The 18,028-nt window shown below is 44.6% G+C and overlaps 3 protein-coding genes and 1 long non-coding RNA gene across 7 annotated transcripts; 2 read left to right on the forward strand and 2 right to left on the reverse strand.

Annotated features, from left to right (window-relative positions):
- The first annotated feature begins 2,308 nt into the window (after window positions 1-2,308).
- LOC100501931 (Heavy metal transport/detoxification superfamily protein) lies at window positions 2,309-3,494 on the forward strand. Its single transcript, NM_001196569.1, is given in 3 exon segments — window positions 2,309-2,441; window positions 2,552-2,627; window positions 2,798-3,494. Coding segments are annotated over 3 exon segments (456 nt in total). The 5' UTR covers window positions 2,309-2,429; the 3' UTR covers window positions 3,166-3,494.
- A 3,598-nt stretch (window positions 3,495-7,092) lies between these two features.
- Window positions 7,093-9,663, forward strand: LOC103642174 (regulatory protein RecX family protein). Its single transcript, XM_008665491.3, has 6 exons — window positions 7,093-7,262; window positions 7,355-7,422; window positions 7,524-7,737; window positions 8,092-8,184; window positions 8,497-8,584; window positions 9,167-9,663. The coding sequence occupies exons 1-6, from the start codon at window positions 7,168-7,170 to the stop codon at window positions 9,446-9,448; spliced, it is 840 nt and encodes a 279-aa protein (XP_008663713.1). The 5' UTR covers window positions 7,093-7,167; the 3' UTR covers window positions 9,449-9,663.
- A 1,645-nt stretch (window positions 9,664-11,308) lies between these two features.
- LOC118473618 (uncharacterized) lies at window positions 11,309-12,033 on the reverse strand. Its single transcript, XR_004853445.1, has 3 exons — window positions 12,010-12,033; window positions 11,763-11,925; window positions 11,309-11,426 (listed from the first exon to the last, which is right to left on the reverse strand). It is a non-coding gene; the product is annotated as an uncharacterized lncRNA (long non-coding RNA).
- Window positions 12,034-13,534: 1,501 nt separating this feature from the next.
- Window positions 13,535-17,713, reverse strand: LOC100502253 (Plant cysteine oxidase 3). Of its 4 annotated transcripts, none has more exons than XM_035963176.1 (6): window positions 17,350-17,713; window positions 16,968-17,128; window positions 16,051-16,198; window positions 15,525-15,725; window positions 13,926-14,041; window positions 13,535-13,838 (listed from the first exon to the last, which is right to left on the reverse strand). In XM_035963176.1, the coding sequence occupies exons 1-6, from the start codon at window positions 17,495-17,497 to the stop codon at window positions 13,833-13,835; spliced, it is 780 nt and encodes a 259-aa protein (XP_035819069.1). In that variant the 5' UTR covers window positions 17,498-17,713; the 3' UTR covers window positions 13,535-13,832. The 4 variants fall into 4 exon arrangements, with proteins under 4 accessions (XP_035819069.1, XP_008662295.1, XP_008662296.1 ...); XM_008664073.4 differs by having other exon boundaries at window positions 13,535-13,847; XM_008664074.4 differs by having other exon boundaries at window positions 13,926-14,044.
- Between the last annotated feature and the right edge of the window lie 315 nt (window positions 17,714-18,028).

Here is an 18,028-nt window from a genome sequence, read left to right on the forward strand (position 1 = left end):
TAGAAAATGATATTTTATAGGGGTAGTGGGGTATAGGGGGAGTATTTAGAGGGAACCGCTGCGGGAGATGAAAAAATAGGGGGAAATAAGGAAAAAAATGATATAGGATGACAAATTTAAGGGTGACGGTTGCGGATAGCCTGACGGCGAATCGACAAAATAATTGTGCATTAAATATCTGTATAGATTTAGCGGGCGTTAAATAAATTTTATCCAAACATTAGCGTGTTTTTTGTTTTCTCTTAACGCGTCCTAAAATCTCTATCTAGAACAGGACATGGGGATCGCACTGGGAATGTAGTAGGTAAGAAAGAAAGATATATGTGAGAAGATTAGTCAAAGCCATAAATTGATATCTCTGTCACTGCTTGGCTTGTATAAGCCGTGCGAGGCAAGGAACAGGCAGACATATATCCATGATGACGTCCTGTCCACTCGTTGAGTTTATCATCAATTGGACTGAAAGCAATCGCAGTGTATACGGTTAATTAACCCCAAGCTTTCAGCGTCATCAATTGGAGGCAATCCGTTGTTGTTTTTTTCATAGAAAGGCGGCCGCTCTGCGACCTTTTCTCGTGCACATCACATCACAGGCCGGGAAACAGTTCTCAGTTCAAAATATCCGCCGACCCACGTGGCCATGTCAACTCCTCCCGCCACCGGTGCTGCGTACGTACGTACATGCTACATGCAGTGCGTCGTGCAGTCTGCAGACCACAAGTCTGTCTCGTCCTCCAGTGCACTGCGTTTTTCATCCGAAAAACACAAACTCGATCGGCTTTAGGCGCTATTTAATTCACAAACCTAAAGAGTAATGGTAATGATTTATATTTAAATATTAGTGATAACAGATTTGAATAGTTTGATATCAGTTTTTAATATGGTATATAATTACAGTTAAATTTAGATAAATACGATTTAACATTATCAGTTATTGTTCACTTTATAAACATGATTTAACTATATAATTAAAGTTATTCTAACATTTGTCTTGAGTTAAACTAACAAGCCACAGAGTTAACTCGACTCAACTCTTTTAGCTTGCGATCCCCTTTGTCCAGCTTTTCTTTTAGGGCTAGTTTGAAAACCCTAATTTTCCAAGGAATTTCTATTTTCCAACAAAAAAAATAGTTCATTTTTCCATGAAAAAATTAAAATCCTTTAAAAAATTGAGGTTCTCCTTGGCCTCCAAGGTAGGACGAAGCACTGCAAAACACAGGATGATTGGAGGAACATGTCATGCCGTGTCCCAATCCCAATCCCGATGCAGCGACAGCGAGGGCGAATAAAAACGAGCCGTTCCTGAACTCCACGCGGCGAGAATCGCCCACAGGATCCGATGCCGCGCACGGTCGTGGGTCTCGATTGGACGTTCCGCTGCGAGTGCGAGTGCCGTTTTTTTCTTTATTATTTTCTTCTGGAAACGGGCGGCTGCCTTTTGAAAAACGCCAAAAATCCATGGGAGACCTTGCACAGTATGTCTGTCTCTACGGAAAGAAGCCCCCAAAACCTGCGCAGCCTTTTCGGAACATATACGGCACTCGCTTTCTTCTGCTCCGTCGCGAATCTCCAAACACATGATCGGAACGGAAGAGGACCGGTCCGTGCATTCGGAAGAAGTCAGATGAAAGCTCGTTGTTGTGACCAATGGACGCGGCAGGAGGAGCCAGTTTCGGGCACGGCGGCGGTGGTTCAGAATGAAGCTTCGGCAACGTTGCGTCGCCGCCAGTCGCCGTGGCTAAACGGACCGGACGGACGGATGCGGAGGACCGGAGACCCGAGACCTGCTTTCTAGTCAAATCGGCGACGCGTCACAGTGTCTCATTCGCATCCACTGCCAACAGTGCCGCCACCAGTGCCGCCACTAGCCGCAGGCCAGTCAAGACGCCACGGCTATGCAGACGGAATGAAGCGGACCGAAGACTCGGCAAATTCGTCGGCGGGTCGTCGCCGGCGCGGGACCCCGTCAACGTCAAGCGGCCTGGCTGGCTTGCTCTGCCTTGCTCGCGATCGATCTCCTTTGGCGGCTACGTTTCCAGACTCCCCCTCACTAACCACCCACCCACCCACCCGACCGACCACGCGCACGAGTCCAAGCAGCAGCCCTCGGTTGCCTACGCGCGAGCGACGCCGGCTCCGGCTCGGCACCGAGCAAAGAAAGGCAAGGAAACCATCAGTCTGCCAGTGTGCCAGCCAGACCCCAGTGCGGGGCCCTGACTGCCGAGTGCCGCCCGCGCGCCTATAAAATCCGAAGCACACGCCCATCGGATTCACCGCCGACGCAGGCAGAGGAGCACACACACACACACACGGCCACTCCGCCCCCGCTGCTCTCGCGTTGCCGGCCCCGACAGAGACGAGGCACGGTCGGCTGCTCTCGGTTCCCCGCGCGCGCGCTAGCTAGAAGGACGACCTGCGCTGGTCTCGCCATGGCCGCCAAGGTAAACCAATCGCCTCAGAACTCTCGCTCGATTCGCAGAGCTTCGGCGGCCCGGGGGTTTAATAACTAACGGAGTTCATCGCTCACTCGGCTCGTCGTGTCGTGGCGCAGAAGGTGGTGCTGAAGCTGGACCTGCACGACAACAGGGACAAGCAGAAGGTGCTCAAGGCAGTCTCCACTCTCCACGGTACTCCTCTCCTCTCCCCTGCTCTGCTCCCCTCCACCGTCACTGTCATGGAGGCCGCGCGCCTGCAGGAGTAGGACCCTCCGCGACCTCCCTCAAGTATATTCGTAGCGAGTGAGTCCGTGTCCGAATTCTGGTCTCTGACGCGGCGGCAACCCCACGCGCGTGCGCAGGCATCGACTCCATCGCGGTGGACATGAAGGAGTCCAAGCTGACGGTGGTCGGGCTGGCGGACCCCGTCGACGTCGTGGGCAGGCTGCGCAAGGTCGGCTCCGCCGCCATCGTCTCCGTCGGCCCGGCCACGGAGGAGAAAAAGAAAGACGGCGACAAGAAGGAGGGGGGCGGCGACAAGAAGGACGCTGACAAGAAGGGCGACGACAAGAAGCCCCCGCCGCCCCCGGTGTACCCGTACCCGTACCCGTGGCACGCGTACGCCGCCGCCGCCGCCGCCGCGCAGTACCAGTACCACCCCCGGCCGTACCCGCCCCAGTACGTCGTCCACAGCGCCGAGGAGGACCCCAACTCCTGCGTCATCTGCTGATCTGATGCCGGCGTGGCGCAGCACAGTCACAGTCTTCTTTTTTGCACATTCCTATATTTGTTGTTGTTGGCCTGCTCTGCTTGCCTACCTGCTCGATCGACCGCCACGTCGTCGGTGATCGCCGGGACCGGGGCGGGTGTGGTGGTTGGCTGCTCCGCTCGTCTCTATGCTGGCGGTGGGGTTGGTCGTTGGCCCGTGTCCGCAGGTCGTTGCAATTGCAATCATGCAGGCGATCCATCCAAAAGTACTTGTTGCCTTGTCGGGGTTCTCAGGCTGCTGACCAGCGTGGTCGCGTAGTGTGCATGCGGTTTTTTGTCCTTGGCTATTTGCCTATTCGGGGTGTTTGAGGCATGAAACTATATATATAGAGAGAGATTTATAAAGATTAATTGACCTTGTAATGTAAATTATAACTTGGAGATGTCCGATACGTGGTGAATTTCAAGTGGTCTTGGGTTTATTAGGGCACTTCCAACCTTTAAAACTATATAGTTTACTATATGTTTAATTAATTTGAATACTAACTAAGCAGAAAAGGCTAATGATGCGGCACTGTAATTAAAGAAGAGAGATATAACTTTTTAATGATATGTATATATACCTATGAACCCATAAGAAAAAAAAAACATGATAGGTAAACGACTCAGAGAGAAGCAAGGCAAAAGATTATTATATAAAAAATTTATATTGAGAATATCTTTTCTACATAAAAACTACGCATTGTTTATAACGTTACAACGAACTGCCGTTATTAAAATTAAAAAGGGGCGCAAATATGGTGACGATGATGCCGATGAGATCGAATGATGAGGAAGTAGGATCGGTGAACCCGACACGGACATCTACGGCAATATTGTAATCTATCGTAAACTGGTTGCCATCTGAACCATATAGATATACGTGGATTTGACGGCAAGGATCAAGCATTAAAATGTGGATTAAGAACTAGTTTCATCCTGGCGTGGCTGTCTTGGAGACTGGAATTTTTTTTTGTCACTAGAAACTAGTGATCAAAATAGGAAGAGTTAAAATAACTAAAATGACAAAAAAATCAATTTAGTCACTTTTAGCTTTTTCTATTTAAAGCTTTAGCTCCTATATGGCTAAACTTTTCACTTTTATTTTAGCTCAGAGCATCTCCAAGAGACTAGTTAAATAGCTCCCCAAGCTAAATTTTAGCTACTTAATATTATAATAGCTCTTCAACAAACTAGCCATTTTACTTGCTAAGCTATCTGGCTCTCTAAATTAACTCCCCCACTAGCTAAATTTGGCTAGTAACTATCGCTAGTCAAGCTAACTTGCATGTTGGAGAGTTTGTTGAATGAGATGTTATATATAGAGTTTATTATTTATGGTGAGACAAATAAAGAGTTAAATAGAGAGTCAAAAATAAAGAACCTATTGGAGATGTTCTCATAGAATAGCTATATGCGGCAAGCAATCCCCTATTAGCCGCCAAGAAGAAGAAAACAAATACTAAGCTCCAAATGAGGCAAACAATCCCAGCTACATTTTCTTCTCCCTCGATTTGCGTCGGCGTCCTGTAGTGGACAATGGAAATGATGTCCGTCTGATGAACCCCTGTGGCCAGTGTGAGCAGAGTGCCCCCGCACGGCCGCACATCAGTCCGGTAGCACGGCACGGGGCACGGCCGCACGGGCAGCTCGCCGGTCAGGTGCTCAGGCCACCGGTCAGGTGCGCCCGCACATCAGTCCGGTAGCACGGCACGGAGCACGGACCGCACGGTCAGAAGTCCTCCAAATATATATTCGTCTTGGCACGGAGCACGGGCCGCACGATCAGAAGTCCTCCAAATATATATTCACAAGAGTAACCTTATTCACATCAAACTCGTTAAATGAATCTCTTGAATCAAGACAAGCAAAGCAAGTAAGCAATTCAGAGGAGGTCTCATTGAATCGATGATTTAACTCTGTTATAAGAGCCAATAGCATCATAAAAGATATCAATACAGTAAAAATGATCGTGTAGTTTTTTCCTTCTCTTCTTAACTGACAAAATATTGATATTGGACCATTCATATTTGGTATATCAATAACAACTTCTATAAAAAAACTTTGACTTCTTCAACCTTCACTTCTCAAATCATTTAAACGTATTCTCACATCAACAACTAAAGACATGGACTGGACAATATTTTTGTCCTTCTTTTGCAACAAAAGGGACAAATCATTTGTAATGCGAAAGATTTGCAACATCATACTCATGATTAGCACAAAGCAAAATGACTCCATTTTAGCAACCAAACCTATAGCCCTTGATGGATTCCGCTGTCCTTGATTTATAATTCCCAAAACTTCTATTATTGACTCCCACATTATTTCAATACGAAGCAAAGTCTTGTAGTGGGATCCCCATCTGTTGAGTTTGTGATCCAAATTCTGAAGAAGGCGGCCAAGTTGGCGAGCGAAGCGGAGGCCCGTCGCCGGGAGGCTTGGGCATGTCTAATCCTGGTAAAGAGCATTGGAAAGCTGTTCAGTGGATTTTCAGATATCTACGTGGTTCTTCTAGTGCTTGTTTATGTTTTGGCAAATCTGGAGATGGTCTGATTGGCTATGTTGATTCAGATTATGGTGGTGATTTAGACAGGAGGAGATCTCTTTCAGGTTATGTCTTTACTATTGGAGATTGTGCTGTGAGTTGGAAAGCTCGTTTACAGGATACTGTTGCTTTGTCTACCACAGAAGCTGAGTATATGGCAATTGCAGAAGTTACTAAGGAAGCCTTATGGTTGAAAGTTATATATTCAGAGTTATGTGGAATTAAGTCTTGCATTACCATCTATTGTGATAGCCAGAGTGCCATTCATCTCACCAAAGATCAGATGATTACTGAGAAATCCAAACATATTGATATTCGTTATCACTTCATTCGTGATATCATTGAAAAAGGGTTGGTGAAGGTATGCAAGATCAGTATTGATAATAATCCAGCTGACATGATGACGAAGCATGTTTCTGTTGCTAAGTTTGAGCTATCGTTGGTATTATAAATTAGCTCTTAGTGGCTGTTGGCGCCGGCAAGATGATGATGCATTTGTTTAAGGTGGAGGTTGCTATTATGATGCTACAAGGAATTTGTCTCAAGGTGGAGTTTGTTGAGTTTGTGATCCAAATTCTGAAGAAGGCGGCCAAGTTGCCTCGCTGCGCTCCGGCCCATGGTACGGATCGTTTTAGGGTTTCACCTCTATAAATATCTTTGTAAGCCGCAGGAGATATCTATCTCAATTGTAAATCTCCTGCGATCTGTAATCACCCGAAAATAGTGAGAAGTTGCCGGCCGGCGCCCGTGGTTTTTTCCCCTTCACTTTAGAGGGGTTTTTCCACGTTAAATCCGTGTCTTCTCTGTGATTGATCCTATTTGTGTCTCATTCATTTATAACACCATCTTTTATCTCCAGGTCTAGCCAATGAAGTTTCTTGGTTTTGTCCTCTGCCAGATGAAATCTGACAATGAATCAATTCATCCACAAGGAGTTTGTGATGTTTATCAAGCAATACTTCCATACTCTTGCAAGATCCACAAATATTGTTCACAATAGTTGGACAACATCTTACGACAAAAACAACAACCAACTGCAATTAGTGAGCAAAACAATGGACATAGAAAACATGAGGACTGTCATCACAAATTAGCTTTTGAAGCCAAGGCCTGACACTTTGAAGTGTGTGGATCTGCCAAAAACATTATGTTACCACATAGACGCCGTTTAAGTGTGTGGATCTGATATCTCGGGGCAAATAAAATTAACGTTGAGACGTGTAACATCGTTGCTAATAATAATAACATTGAGCTGAGGATTTATTTATTGAAATGAAATTTAAACTTAAAAACTTTCGGACTAAAATAAGAAAAGACGGTTTGTACGGCCATCGTACCGTAAAATCGTAATAGTGGCAAAGAAAACTGCCGCAATGCCGCTCTCCTATCCTTCGGCCGCGTCAGTGCGTCACGCTAGTAGCCGGTAGGCCCCTAGGGATGTCCATGGCGGCGAGCCGCCGCCTCCTCCATCTCCTGCCGCGGCTGGAGCTGTGCCTGCGGTCCCGTGCGCTTAGCATCCCCTTGTCTTCGCGGTACATCTCTACCCTGACAGCCCCACGCCGCCGGCCCAACTCCAACTGATTTCTCTGCCCCCCCAAATTCAGAAACTTTTGCTTCTTTGCAGGGCACAGGGGATGGCTCGTCGGAAGCTTGTGACCTGCCGACAAGGTGCTTTCGAGCAGGGGAATGCAGGTGAGGTCTTGATAGTGCTACATAATAGGTTTTCAAATCCGTACTCCACAGACCGTTTTGGTTTAACTTCGCTGATTTGGTTCTTGCCGCTTGCCGAGCAGCGAGGGATAAGGCCGTGCCGATTCCAGATAAAGTGCTCCGTCATTGCAAGTACGCCAATGGCAGGGCCCTAGACCTAGAGCCCATTGAAAAGAACTTCGCCAACGAGTCTATGCAATTTTCTTTCGAAGAGGAGACTGACGATATGGTGTGCGAAATTAGCGAAAGCGTGGTGCGGGATGTGGAGAAGGCTGCAATTGAATTGCTTGCTGCCAGGTGAGAACTGATGAATGATTCCCACCATGTTCATGGTAATGTCCTGAAACTCTGCTGGTGGCAACATGTTCGTGCTGGATGTTTGTTCTATTTAGTGTGATCTGGGTATCGAGCAGGAATGAATAATCTGCTGATCGCACACTTGTCTGTACCAAGTGAATGATCTTGCTGCTAGCAAGTTAATCCACTGATTTTTCTCATTTTCTGATATAATGACATTGTCTTAGCATCTGTAGTCTAATGCAAGTTTCTGTGCTATGCATTCAGGCCGTTGCATTTTACTTGTTTTCAGCGTAATCTTGTTGTCACTATTGAGAATAAACACTGAAATATGCCTCGTTGCTGCCTGAGCAGAGCTTTCACTGTCTCTGAGCTTAGGAAGAAACTACGAAGTAAGAAGTATCCTTTTGATACAATTGATGCCGTGATTGCTAATTTCAAATCAAGGTAAGGCTGGCTTCGTTTCGCTTATGGCCACACTATTAAACTTACAGATCTTCATTTACAGAATAGTGGTGATAGAACTATCATTATCCATTTTTACAAACCATGCGTAATTTATGCTGAATAGCCACCAAATTTTGTGAAGGCTGAAGGGCTTTAGTTTGTATTTCCAGGTTCTTAAATGTTAGATCTAACCAATACCTTTTGCTGATAGAGCAAGGCAGCACGCATTAATATGTAGTTCTAAGAACATCACTTATTTTGCTATGCCTATGCTCATATTGTTTTTAATATCTTTGTATTTTACTTCTGAAGGGGTTTGTTGAATGATGGTTTTTATGCTGAATCATTTTCGCGATCCCGGTGGCTAACATCAACATGGGGTCCAAGGCGAATAAAACAGGTCAGTGTTTTATCTATCCTCTCCCTTGTTGTACTGAATGAACTGTTGGCACATGTGGTCGTCCTTTATTACAAAACCATTTTTCATGTTCTGTGAATGGTGAATTCCTCTCAGTTGTCTCCATAAATTCCTAGTGTAAGATTTGATAATCCCCATATCTAAAATCTGTCCAGTGAGGTGAAAGAAAAGTTACCCTGCAAAGGAACTTTATATTCTTATACCTTCAGATTCCATGTTCTGTGAAAATAAATTCCTAGGGTAAGATTTGATAATCCCCATATCTAAAACCTGTCCAGTGAGGTAAAAGAAAAGTTACCCTGCAAAGGAACTTTATATTCTTATGCCTTCCGAGATACCATGTTCTTTGAAAATAAATCCCTATCATAAGATTTGACAAACTCCATATCTAAAGTCTGTCCAATGAGGTGAAAGAAAATTTACTTTGCAAGGGAACTTTACATTCTTATGCCTTCTGATAGTAAATTTTTTATGCCTGTTTTTGCTCTTGCCATTATTTGATTATGTGCTTGGTGTCCCCTTGTTTAATTCATAAATAAATGACATCACTCACTCTCGAATCAGGCACTTCACCAAAAAGGTGTCCCAGAGGCAGAAGTAGATCAGGCAACGAGAAGAGTGTTCCAGGATGGCGACGACTATGGAAAGGAGGCAACGTTCGGCATGTCCGAAGCTTCCATGGATCATCTGTTTGCTCAGGCGTCCAAACAGTGGCAGCGTGCGCAAAGCTTGACCCTGGAGAGCCGACGTGCGCGCATGGTGAGGTGGCTTCAGTACCGAGGGTTCAACTGGGCTGTGACCAATGCCGTTATCAGGAAGCTGGAGGCTCAGCACCCTCCACCCTGACTCTTCTGACTAGACTAGGTGTGTGTCCGTGCGTTGCAACGGGTGTACGCTGGGATGAGTATAGACACATATCTAATCGGATCTTATATTTCCTGGGGGGGTCTGTAGAAAGTTTACTCGAAAGCCAAATATGTTAAGACCTGAACATGTGTTACCCTTATGTCCCATCAGCATACTGTTCCACGCTTGTATGAGTCTTGTTAATTTGCATGCCTCGTGCATAGTCTCTCATGTCTCGGTAGCAGTATCAGATTCTTTCAACCGTGGTCAAACCAACTGAAAGATTACAGAACAGTGAGAAAACGAACTCACTATAAGTCGAGACCTTTTTGTTCTACACTTCTCCTTTACATGAGCAACATATATATTATCTTATCATCAGCTGCTCTTACCACAGCATGCTATCCAAAGTTCCAGACAACAACTCCAATAGAAATTTCAAATCCAAGAACAACAACCAGTGTAATGAGATATCTGCTCTTGTAAAACTAACAATATAAACTGTTAAGGACAAATATTCAAGACCTCCAACTTTAATTCTCAAGAAACTAATAGAGAAAAAATATATATTAAATTTACACCAGAACATCCATTAAAATCATGATCAAAACAAACTTACAATTTTGTACAGAGTTGCAAGAAATGCATGGCTTTAGCCTCATTGAATCGGCACATAAGCATCAGCATGTAAACAACTGACAGAATCACCAGATTCTAGCATTGGCAATGCTCAGTAAAAGGGTATTCAGATCCTCTTCTACAGGAGGTGCAAGGAAAATGGAAGTGGCCATTGCCAGTCAAGCGACCAAGATCAATTGTTGGAGGAAACACAGCTCACATTCAGTGAAGTCCCAACCAAACGGTCAATCTAACTCCTAGTTTTTCACATAAACGGCTCACATTCATTTGTTGGAGGAAACACAGCCGTAATATTCAGTGAAGTCAAGGCGGAAGAGAAGGAACTTCAAATCGACGTGTTGTTGCATGGGCAGCTACGTAATAAAAGCATCAAGAGAAGCTGTATGATCTTTTGCGATGCTATACAGGTCTTCACCCATTTTCCAGAAAAGTTCTCTAGCTAGTTGGATCATGGCTTTTTTGTCGCCATCAAACCATAAACATGTATCCTTTGGTTTTGGTTTTGGTTTACCCTTCCCCTGCAATTAAAATGAAACATTAGAGTAAAATGTAAATCAAACAGTAGGTATGACACAAGCCCAAAAGAGAAGATACATTTAGAAACAGTATTATTTCACTTAGCTGCTCCTAGAACTTGAGGTCAGATCAGAATGGCACAAATCAGTAGCACAAAATGCAGTATCAAAATACGGAAATGAATGCATTTTAAACATTGAAAACAGCACAGCAGAAGCAACTAACATCACAGTAAAAAAATCAAGTAATACCAGTAAAATTGGAATCGGTTTTGATGTGAAGTCACCTGATGGAACCCGCATCCTTAATGTTTCCCAAGGCGAGCTGGAGATACCTGGACGGCTGGACGTGCGTAGGCAACGCCTTTGAAACACTATACAATTGTTCTGCATTTTCTGTCTTCTGCTCTCACTAATAAGGAATTAAACTTCTCCACATATGGTTCGAATGAGCCATACCCTGCCCAAGAAGCAAGTAACGCTTAATAGCAAGGCAGTGGTCCTTAAATCGGTGTCGTTTATGAATGACATCCATCAAATGTCGATCAATCCTCTTGGCTGCCTCAACCACCAATGCCTCCAAAGCATCAGTCTCCCCATAACCAATAGTTTTCACGTGAACAAAGAGAGAGAGATTGTGGCTAGAGAGCAGCCTCTTCTGCTACTAACAGATTGTAGTTGCGATCGAAGAAAGAAGCAAGTTAATACCATCTTCGGCACACAAATTGCAGATCACCGCGATTGAGATGGGAGATGTCCTCCAGAAAACTATTGTTGTCAGAGTTATAGCACAGGCATAATACAACGGGCCCTTGAGAAGTTCTCTAGAGTCAAGAGGCAAAAGCATGGAATTGTCAGTTCTTCATCAGAGTTGGCAGAAAAAAAGAGATGGTATTTTTTTTCAGAGCACTGCCTTGGCACGTTTTTTAAGAGGAGAAAGAAACAAATGGGGAAAATCCCATCAGTAAACCTACATTTAGCAAAATCCAGCTACAAAGGTCAAGTATCCGCTATTACACAATCCAATTGGCGACATATGGCAGCTACACAATCCTGATGGGCACAACAAAAGTATATGCATAATAGCAAAACCACAGCCTCATCTGCAATGCATTCAAGAAGCATGGTAGCAACAAATATATGATCACTACAAAACATACCTGCGGTCTCCATGCCTAGTCATGGAGTTAACCACACCTTCAGCTTTCACGAAACCAAGTCCAATCACTGTCACTTTCATGATGTTGATGATGATGATAAGCGGAGCGAGAGATGGAGCAAACACATCATCTGAGCTGAAAACGAAATGAGCAAGGAAAGGAACTATTTGTATGCAGTCAGGTTGATACGCTATGACTGGAGGAGGAGGAATTTTTGTCTTTGCTGGTGGCCTAATTTTTACTTTACCTGAACAAAGGCCACATAAGGAAATACACTAATCCTACAGTTATGTGCACCGGTTTCCTGCAGAGTTTCTAGAATGCACAAAGGAAGACATATACAGCGATTGAGATCAACGGTGTGAGGCTGCACCACAAGGTCTGCAGCCACGAGGATGAGGACTCGTCCAGCGACCAGTCCTCAGGTAGTACCACTACTGCCTCGCACTTAGACGCTATCCGGAAAAGCTAGATTGGCCTGCCCATACTGCTACTACGCGGCTTCGGCACGTCAGTGGTCAATCTTCTCCTGGAGTCGTGTGATGCGGCCTCTCGTCTGCATTGTCCGTGCCATGGTTCTTGCGTTCGATCGACCGGCGTTTGGGCTGACATCCCGGGCCAGTCGCTCTGCTGATGATGCAAAGCCTCTCAATCCTTACTCAATAGTGGCAGTCGAAGGTTGGATTCTTGGAGAGGTTCGCGGCGCCGCCGCCGGTGGCCTCGTGCGCGTGCGGCGGGCTAGCTGGCATCGTGTGGTGCGTGGAGGGATCGGGTTGCGGCGGAACCCGCAACGGCTGGCAGAGCGAGGTGGCGAGTCAGGGGACAAGGGAGAGGTGGCGAGGACGAGGGTGGGGGGGGGGGGGCGAGCGCATGGGGGTGGGGGAGAGGGGGCATCACAAGCGGGGCAGGTGCAGCGGTCACGCGGCTGTCGAGGAGAGGATTGTGCGACCGAGTGGGCGGGAGCGGCGGTTGCGGAGCGGTCGCGCACGGGGTTTGCGGTGGGCGGGCGGGCGGATCTCGCCGGTCACGGCTGGTGGGCGGGCGGGCGGATCTCGCCGGTCACATCGTGGCGGTTTTGCAGATCGCGACAGTGGAGGCATGCACGGAGCGGTCGCGACGGGGTGGCTGGATGGCGGACGGGCGGACCGCGAGATCACGGCGGTTTTGCGGCGGGCGGGCGGATTGCGCGGTTGCGGCATGCACGGGCGGGCGGATCGCGGCGATGGCTGGATTGCGGGTGTGCGGACGTATGGAGGCGGGGGCAGTCTACACTTGGGTCTTAATAGTTGTAGAGATGAATGGCAACAAACATATCAAGTTCAAACTGAGAAGTTCAGGCGGATGCTGCCTCGCCTTCTGTTCTTGTGCTCTGTTTTTTTTAGGGAAACTGTGAAACGAAGTGTGGACGACCATGTTGATGGGCAGGTAACACAGGGAGGAACAACTGAATAAGTTCATACACGCCGAGGCTTTGGCTAACGGTGAGAAACATAAACAAATTAAACAAAAAAAACATGTACTACATTGGTATGCTAAAATTTCAAAACTGGATTTGACAAGTTGAGTGTTAAGAACCAATTAGATTAGAGTTAGTAGTCTCAGCTGACAGATTAGGAACTAGGCATTAGAACTAACTGTCTGTTTAATCATATATGCATAAATGTGCAAGATCGATCAATGGAACATCGTTCATTCATTTCTTGTTGTGAGTCCTCTTTCCGTTCAAACACCGATATCGGCATGCAGCCAGCCCCCGCGAGTTAAGACGGCAATGCGGCAACATCAGTGACAATTTTGCATTCAAAACCATTCCAGCGTTGCACAACATAAATAAATAAGCTAAAAGCCTGATCACTGCTCAGGTTAGTGAACCTGAAACCTCTACTAAACTGATTAGGAGAAATTACTCTGAAAACTTATCTCTTAACTGAAGTACAACAGTTTCTCCAACAAAGGGGGCCAGAGGGGAAAAGCTAACCTCAAAGTATAGAACATACATCACTATATTAGAGCTCTACTATCAGTGAAGAGGCACCCAGCTGCTGCTTGATGCTCCGGTTCATCTTTACATCATGTCTGAAGTTCCTAGATAGAACACAAAAAAATCAGGAGTTCTATTCAATCACCTTCAGCAACTGCAGCGTTAAACTTATATGGCTATACCTGTACAGTTGGACCGGTATACATGCCAGTGTGCATGTTGATATTCACTGGAGTGTTTATGGCCTCCAGCCATGCATAATTATCTGGGTTACCAGCTACCTTCGTGCGTCCAGCTGCTGCTGTCGAGGAGCATCAAATGACCATGACAAAACAAATAGCATGAGAAACAAATAGCATGAGAAACAAATAGCCTCTTTGGTTGTATACCTAAAGTGCCAAAAATTGCCACATTTTTTCTACCACACTTGCCTAAGATTTAGCGCTCAAATTCTTCGCCAGATTTTGACATATCTATGGGAATCTTGCACACTTTTATAAGTCATTAACGAGTGGGACATACGCAGTAGGAAAAAAATCTTTCCACAACTGTGGCTAGAAACGAGGCACACGCCTAAACCGATCAAACCTGTTTAACCTTAGGCGTGGCAAACTGTGGCAACGAACCAGACAGACCCAAAATATGCTGCAAACAAAACAACACTGCCGCCTGCCACTAAAAAACAGCTACAAGATTTCCAGAAACTAATACATCATCTTCATGAAGATGGTTTTCCTGAATTGTGAATAAAAAGACAAAACAAAAGGACGTCTATTTATAAAGTACCTAAAACCCCAGTGGAAACACTAATAGCAAGGCAATAGGATAAATCCTGACATGCACCGACCTAGACAACAGATCAAATGACACTACTCACAGTGGCAGGTATGTGATTCTTGGCATGAGGAAGACCTCTCACCATTCATGACTGGGTAATCATCCTGCAGATCTATCTACCTCCTAAACTGTCTTAGTGTCTTATGCAATGAGGACCATTTCTGAAAATGGTAGGTTTCTCCGCTACTGTATGTTCTCCACTGAACGTGAGTTGTTTTACCATGTTTCATTGAACTGTAACCTACAGAACCTTAGACTCCAGAGTCATGGTAGGCTGCTGGTTTTTACTGCCTCCATTCTCTGATTGCAAGTGCATTATACTAGGCTTCTACGCACCCAGCCATGCCTATCATGGGTAATTGGGCTTGAGCAAGACCAACACAATCAACCAGAAATCCTATTTAATTATTTCATATAAATCAATTGGGAATGATCATAACAAATATCTCGTTGTCCTCATGAATCATGGTTCCCACCTCATAAAGCAGATCTCTGGATTTTTTTTTTAAAAAAAATATAAATATCTGTGATGATTGTTACGTTGCTTCCGCTAAACAGACTAAATGCCTTATGGTCCAGCATTATGCCAGGTGCGCACAGAAACTTCAGCATCCACCATCAACCAAACCCTAGCACAAGGCAGTAACATTGTTTTTGCCCCATTAAGTCAGCAGAACAAGAGATAGAAACATCTGAGAAAAGTCCCTTAAACTGATTTGGATTCTACCTATTAATTCAAGTTTTTTGGGGAGCCTCTCCCATTATACACACACCAACCATAGGCACACTACCATCTCAATATGCAGTATTGATGCGAGACCCTGGCCCTCAGTCTTCTGTCCACAACTCGTGCACTCTACACTATAATCTAACCAAACCCCATAGTAATGACCTTTCCACAAGTACAAGCATACAATATGATGACAGAGAGGGGTTTAACTTACAGAGACTTGAAAATGGATAGTCATGAAAATAAGTGCAAATCCGACCAGCGTCATCGTTATATGGTGGGGCAAGGACATCAAGAACAGCACAAGAAGATACTGAAGTGAAGCAGTGCAGGTTCCCACCACTTTGGGGATACAAAATGGAGGTTGGACATGGAGCAGTACGAACATCATCTGTATGTAATTTGGCCAACCTTGCTGTATACCAGGATCGAAACAATATTTCAGTAACAGTCTAAAATGATGAAAGCTGAAGGCAAGAAAATAACAGTCAAATAATTTCTCGATAACATTAGTAAATGATACAATTGGCTGAAATGCATAAATGATTTGTTTATTTTTCTTCGAACGTGCAGGAGAACTATCTGTCAGTGTATTAATAGGTAAAACTGTCCAATTCCGTGCTGAATCCATCGCAGGGGTTAGTTTCTTATCTTATCAATAAACTTAGAGCTCTGTACTGGAGTATCAATAACTCATAAAAGATAAACAGAAAACTTGTGAAACAAAGCTGGTTAACAACCTGGCTGGCTACTTGCTAGGACAGTAGGCTCTATCCAATCATATGATTTCACATGCATGGAACCATAAAGGATTTTGCTCAGTACAGTCATTCCTGGATGATCATGAAGAGGAATGACTGATGAAGTTGGCAAGCAGAATATTCCAATCTGCAAAATACACAGGAAATAAAGAAGATAGGTTAGATAAGCACTACAGGCTTTAAGTAGCATTTCAGTTGTAGTTCTGGTAAAAGAAAACTCGTAGTCAAAGAAAACTAAAATATACATGGAAAGCTCACTAGTTTGTGAAAGCTGAACTATGGAACCGTAGTGGTGAGCAATTATAACAAGTATCTCTGCTATATAAAAGCACTGGTTTTTCTGGTTTCCATGGTTCTACAGTCGTCCTGCATCACCTTCCTATTTTATGCAAAAAAAAGAAGGTAAAATTACATACAAGTGGGGATTTAAACCTTGGCTGTTGGCTCTACGTCCACACCACCTAACCAATAGAACACATAATTTTGTGTTTTATTAAAACAAAGCCTAATTATATAATATATATAGAAACTGTAGCAATGTTTGGGCATCTGACTAGTGCAGTTTAATGGTGTACCAAACCAGTAACATAAATACATAATATATATAGCTCTTGAATTACAGAGGAACACTTAGACGGAAATGTACTTTAATTAGAAGAAAGGAAATGGGAAAAATACTTTGGATAGCATGGTCAACCAGGAGGCTGTATTTCACCAGACTAAGCCTGATGAGTTCAAGATATACTGTACTTGCCTGTGTGGTTGTTAGCAAATAGGAATCAAGTGGGAGCTATATAACGAAGAAGATAACTGGAAGTTCACGATTTGCAAAAGTGGTTGCACCAGCACAATTCTGTTCACCTAATAGTTGAACCAGGATTAACAAGTGAACTCACAGAGAATGCATCACAGCTGTAGATATGAAGGTACTTGATGGGCCGCGCCCACCGAGGAAGCCTTCCTGAACCCTTGAGGAGGTTGGAGTCAAAAAATCCATGCCCCCTGTCGTCCTCAAGATTATAATCTCTGAGCCCAACATCCGCAGGAGTGATTGTATCTGAACATTCGACACAATTTTATCACACGATAGACAAGCCAGTCATAATGACTAACTCTTAGTGCATGTTCGAAAAAACACACTCTCTTACTACATAAAGATATCAAAAATTGCGCAAACCTGGCCCTGGCCATGGCCATGGGATGGGAGAACTACAACACGCCAATACTAGGGGAACAGGTCGAAATTCAGTACTGTAATAACGGAGAGGAGTATGTTACCCATGAGCGAGGAGATGCTGCGGACGACATCAGCGGGCGGGGGAGACGATGAGGCGGCGGAAGGGGAGGGGAAGGAGCGCTTGCAGAGCTCGTAGAGGGCCTGCACCGGGAACGACGGCTGCCGCCGCGGGGATACGCCCCACGCCATTTGAATAGTTTCAGAGAGAGGGGGGCTTTTCCCCCACACGGATTAGCGTCTTGGATGTATGGCCAGTGGCGCGGCGAGACCGACAAGCCGGCGAGGGGAGGAGAGGGGATGGGGAAGGGGAAGCGAAAACACAAGTCTACTCAGCGGCTGGGTTCTCGTTTATGACGGAGTTCACATACGCGGCCACATTTGAATTATTCAATTGAATTTTATCAGGAACCGAATGTATCTTTAATTAACCCTACCTATATATCTACTTTGTTCTGCTAATATCTCTCTAAATATATTGATATATAATATCTATATCGGTATCTCTATTTTTTATCTTAATGTATATCTATATTAACAACAACTATAAATGATTTTCTATATCTTTTCTAATTGCTAGGAATAGAGATTTTGATAAATAGAAATCCTCTAACAGGTTTTAAAATGATTATACAAATAAAACTAACCTTTTATTTTAAATTTCTGGTTAGCCAAAAATAGAAAATAAAAACGACTCTCTAGAGTGCAAATAAAATATAAAAG

This window comes from Zea mays, chromosome 10 (assembly GCF_902167145.1).
Source record: "Zea mays cultivar B73 chromosome 10, Zm-B73-REFERENCE-NAM-5.0, whole genome shotgun sequence".
Taxonomy (NCBI): domain Eukaryota; kingdom Viridiplantae; phylum Streptophyta; class Magnoliopsida; order Poales; family Poaceae; genus Zea; species Zea mays.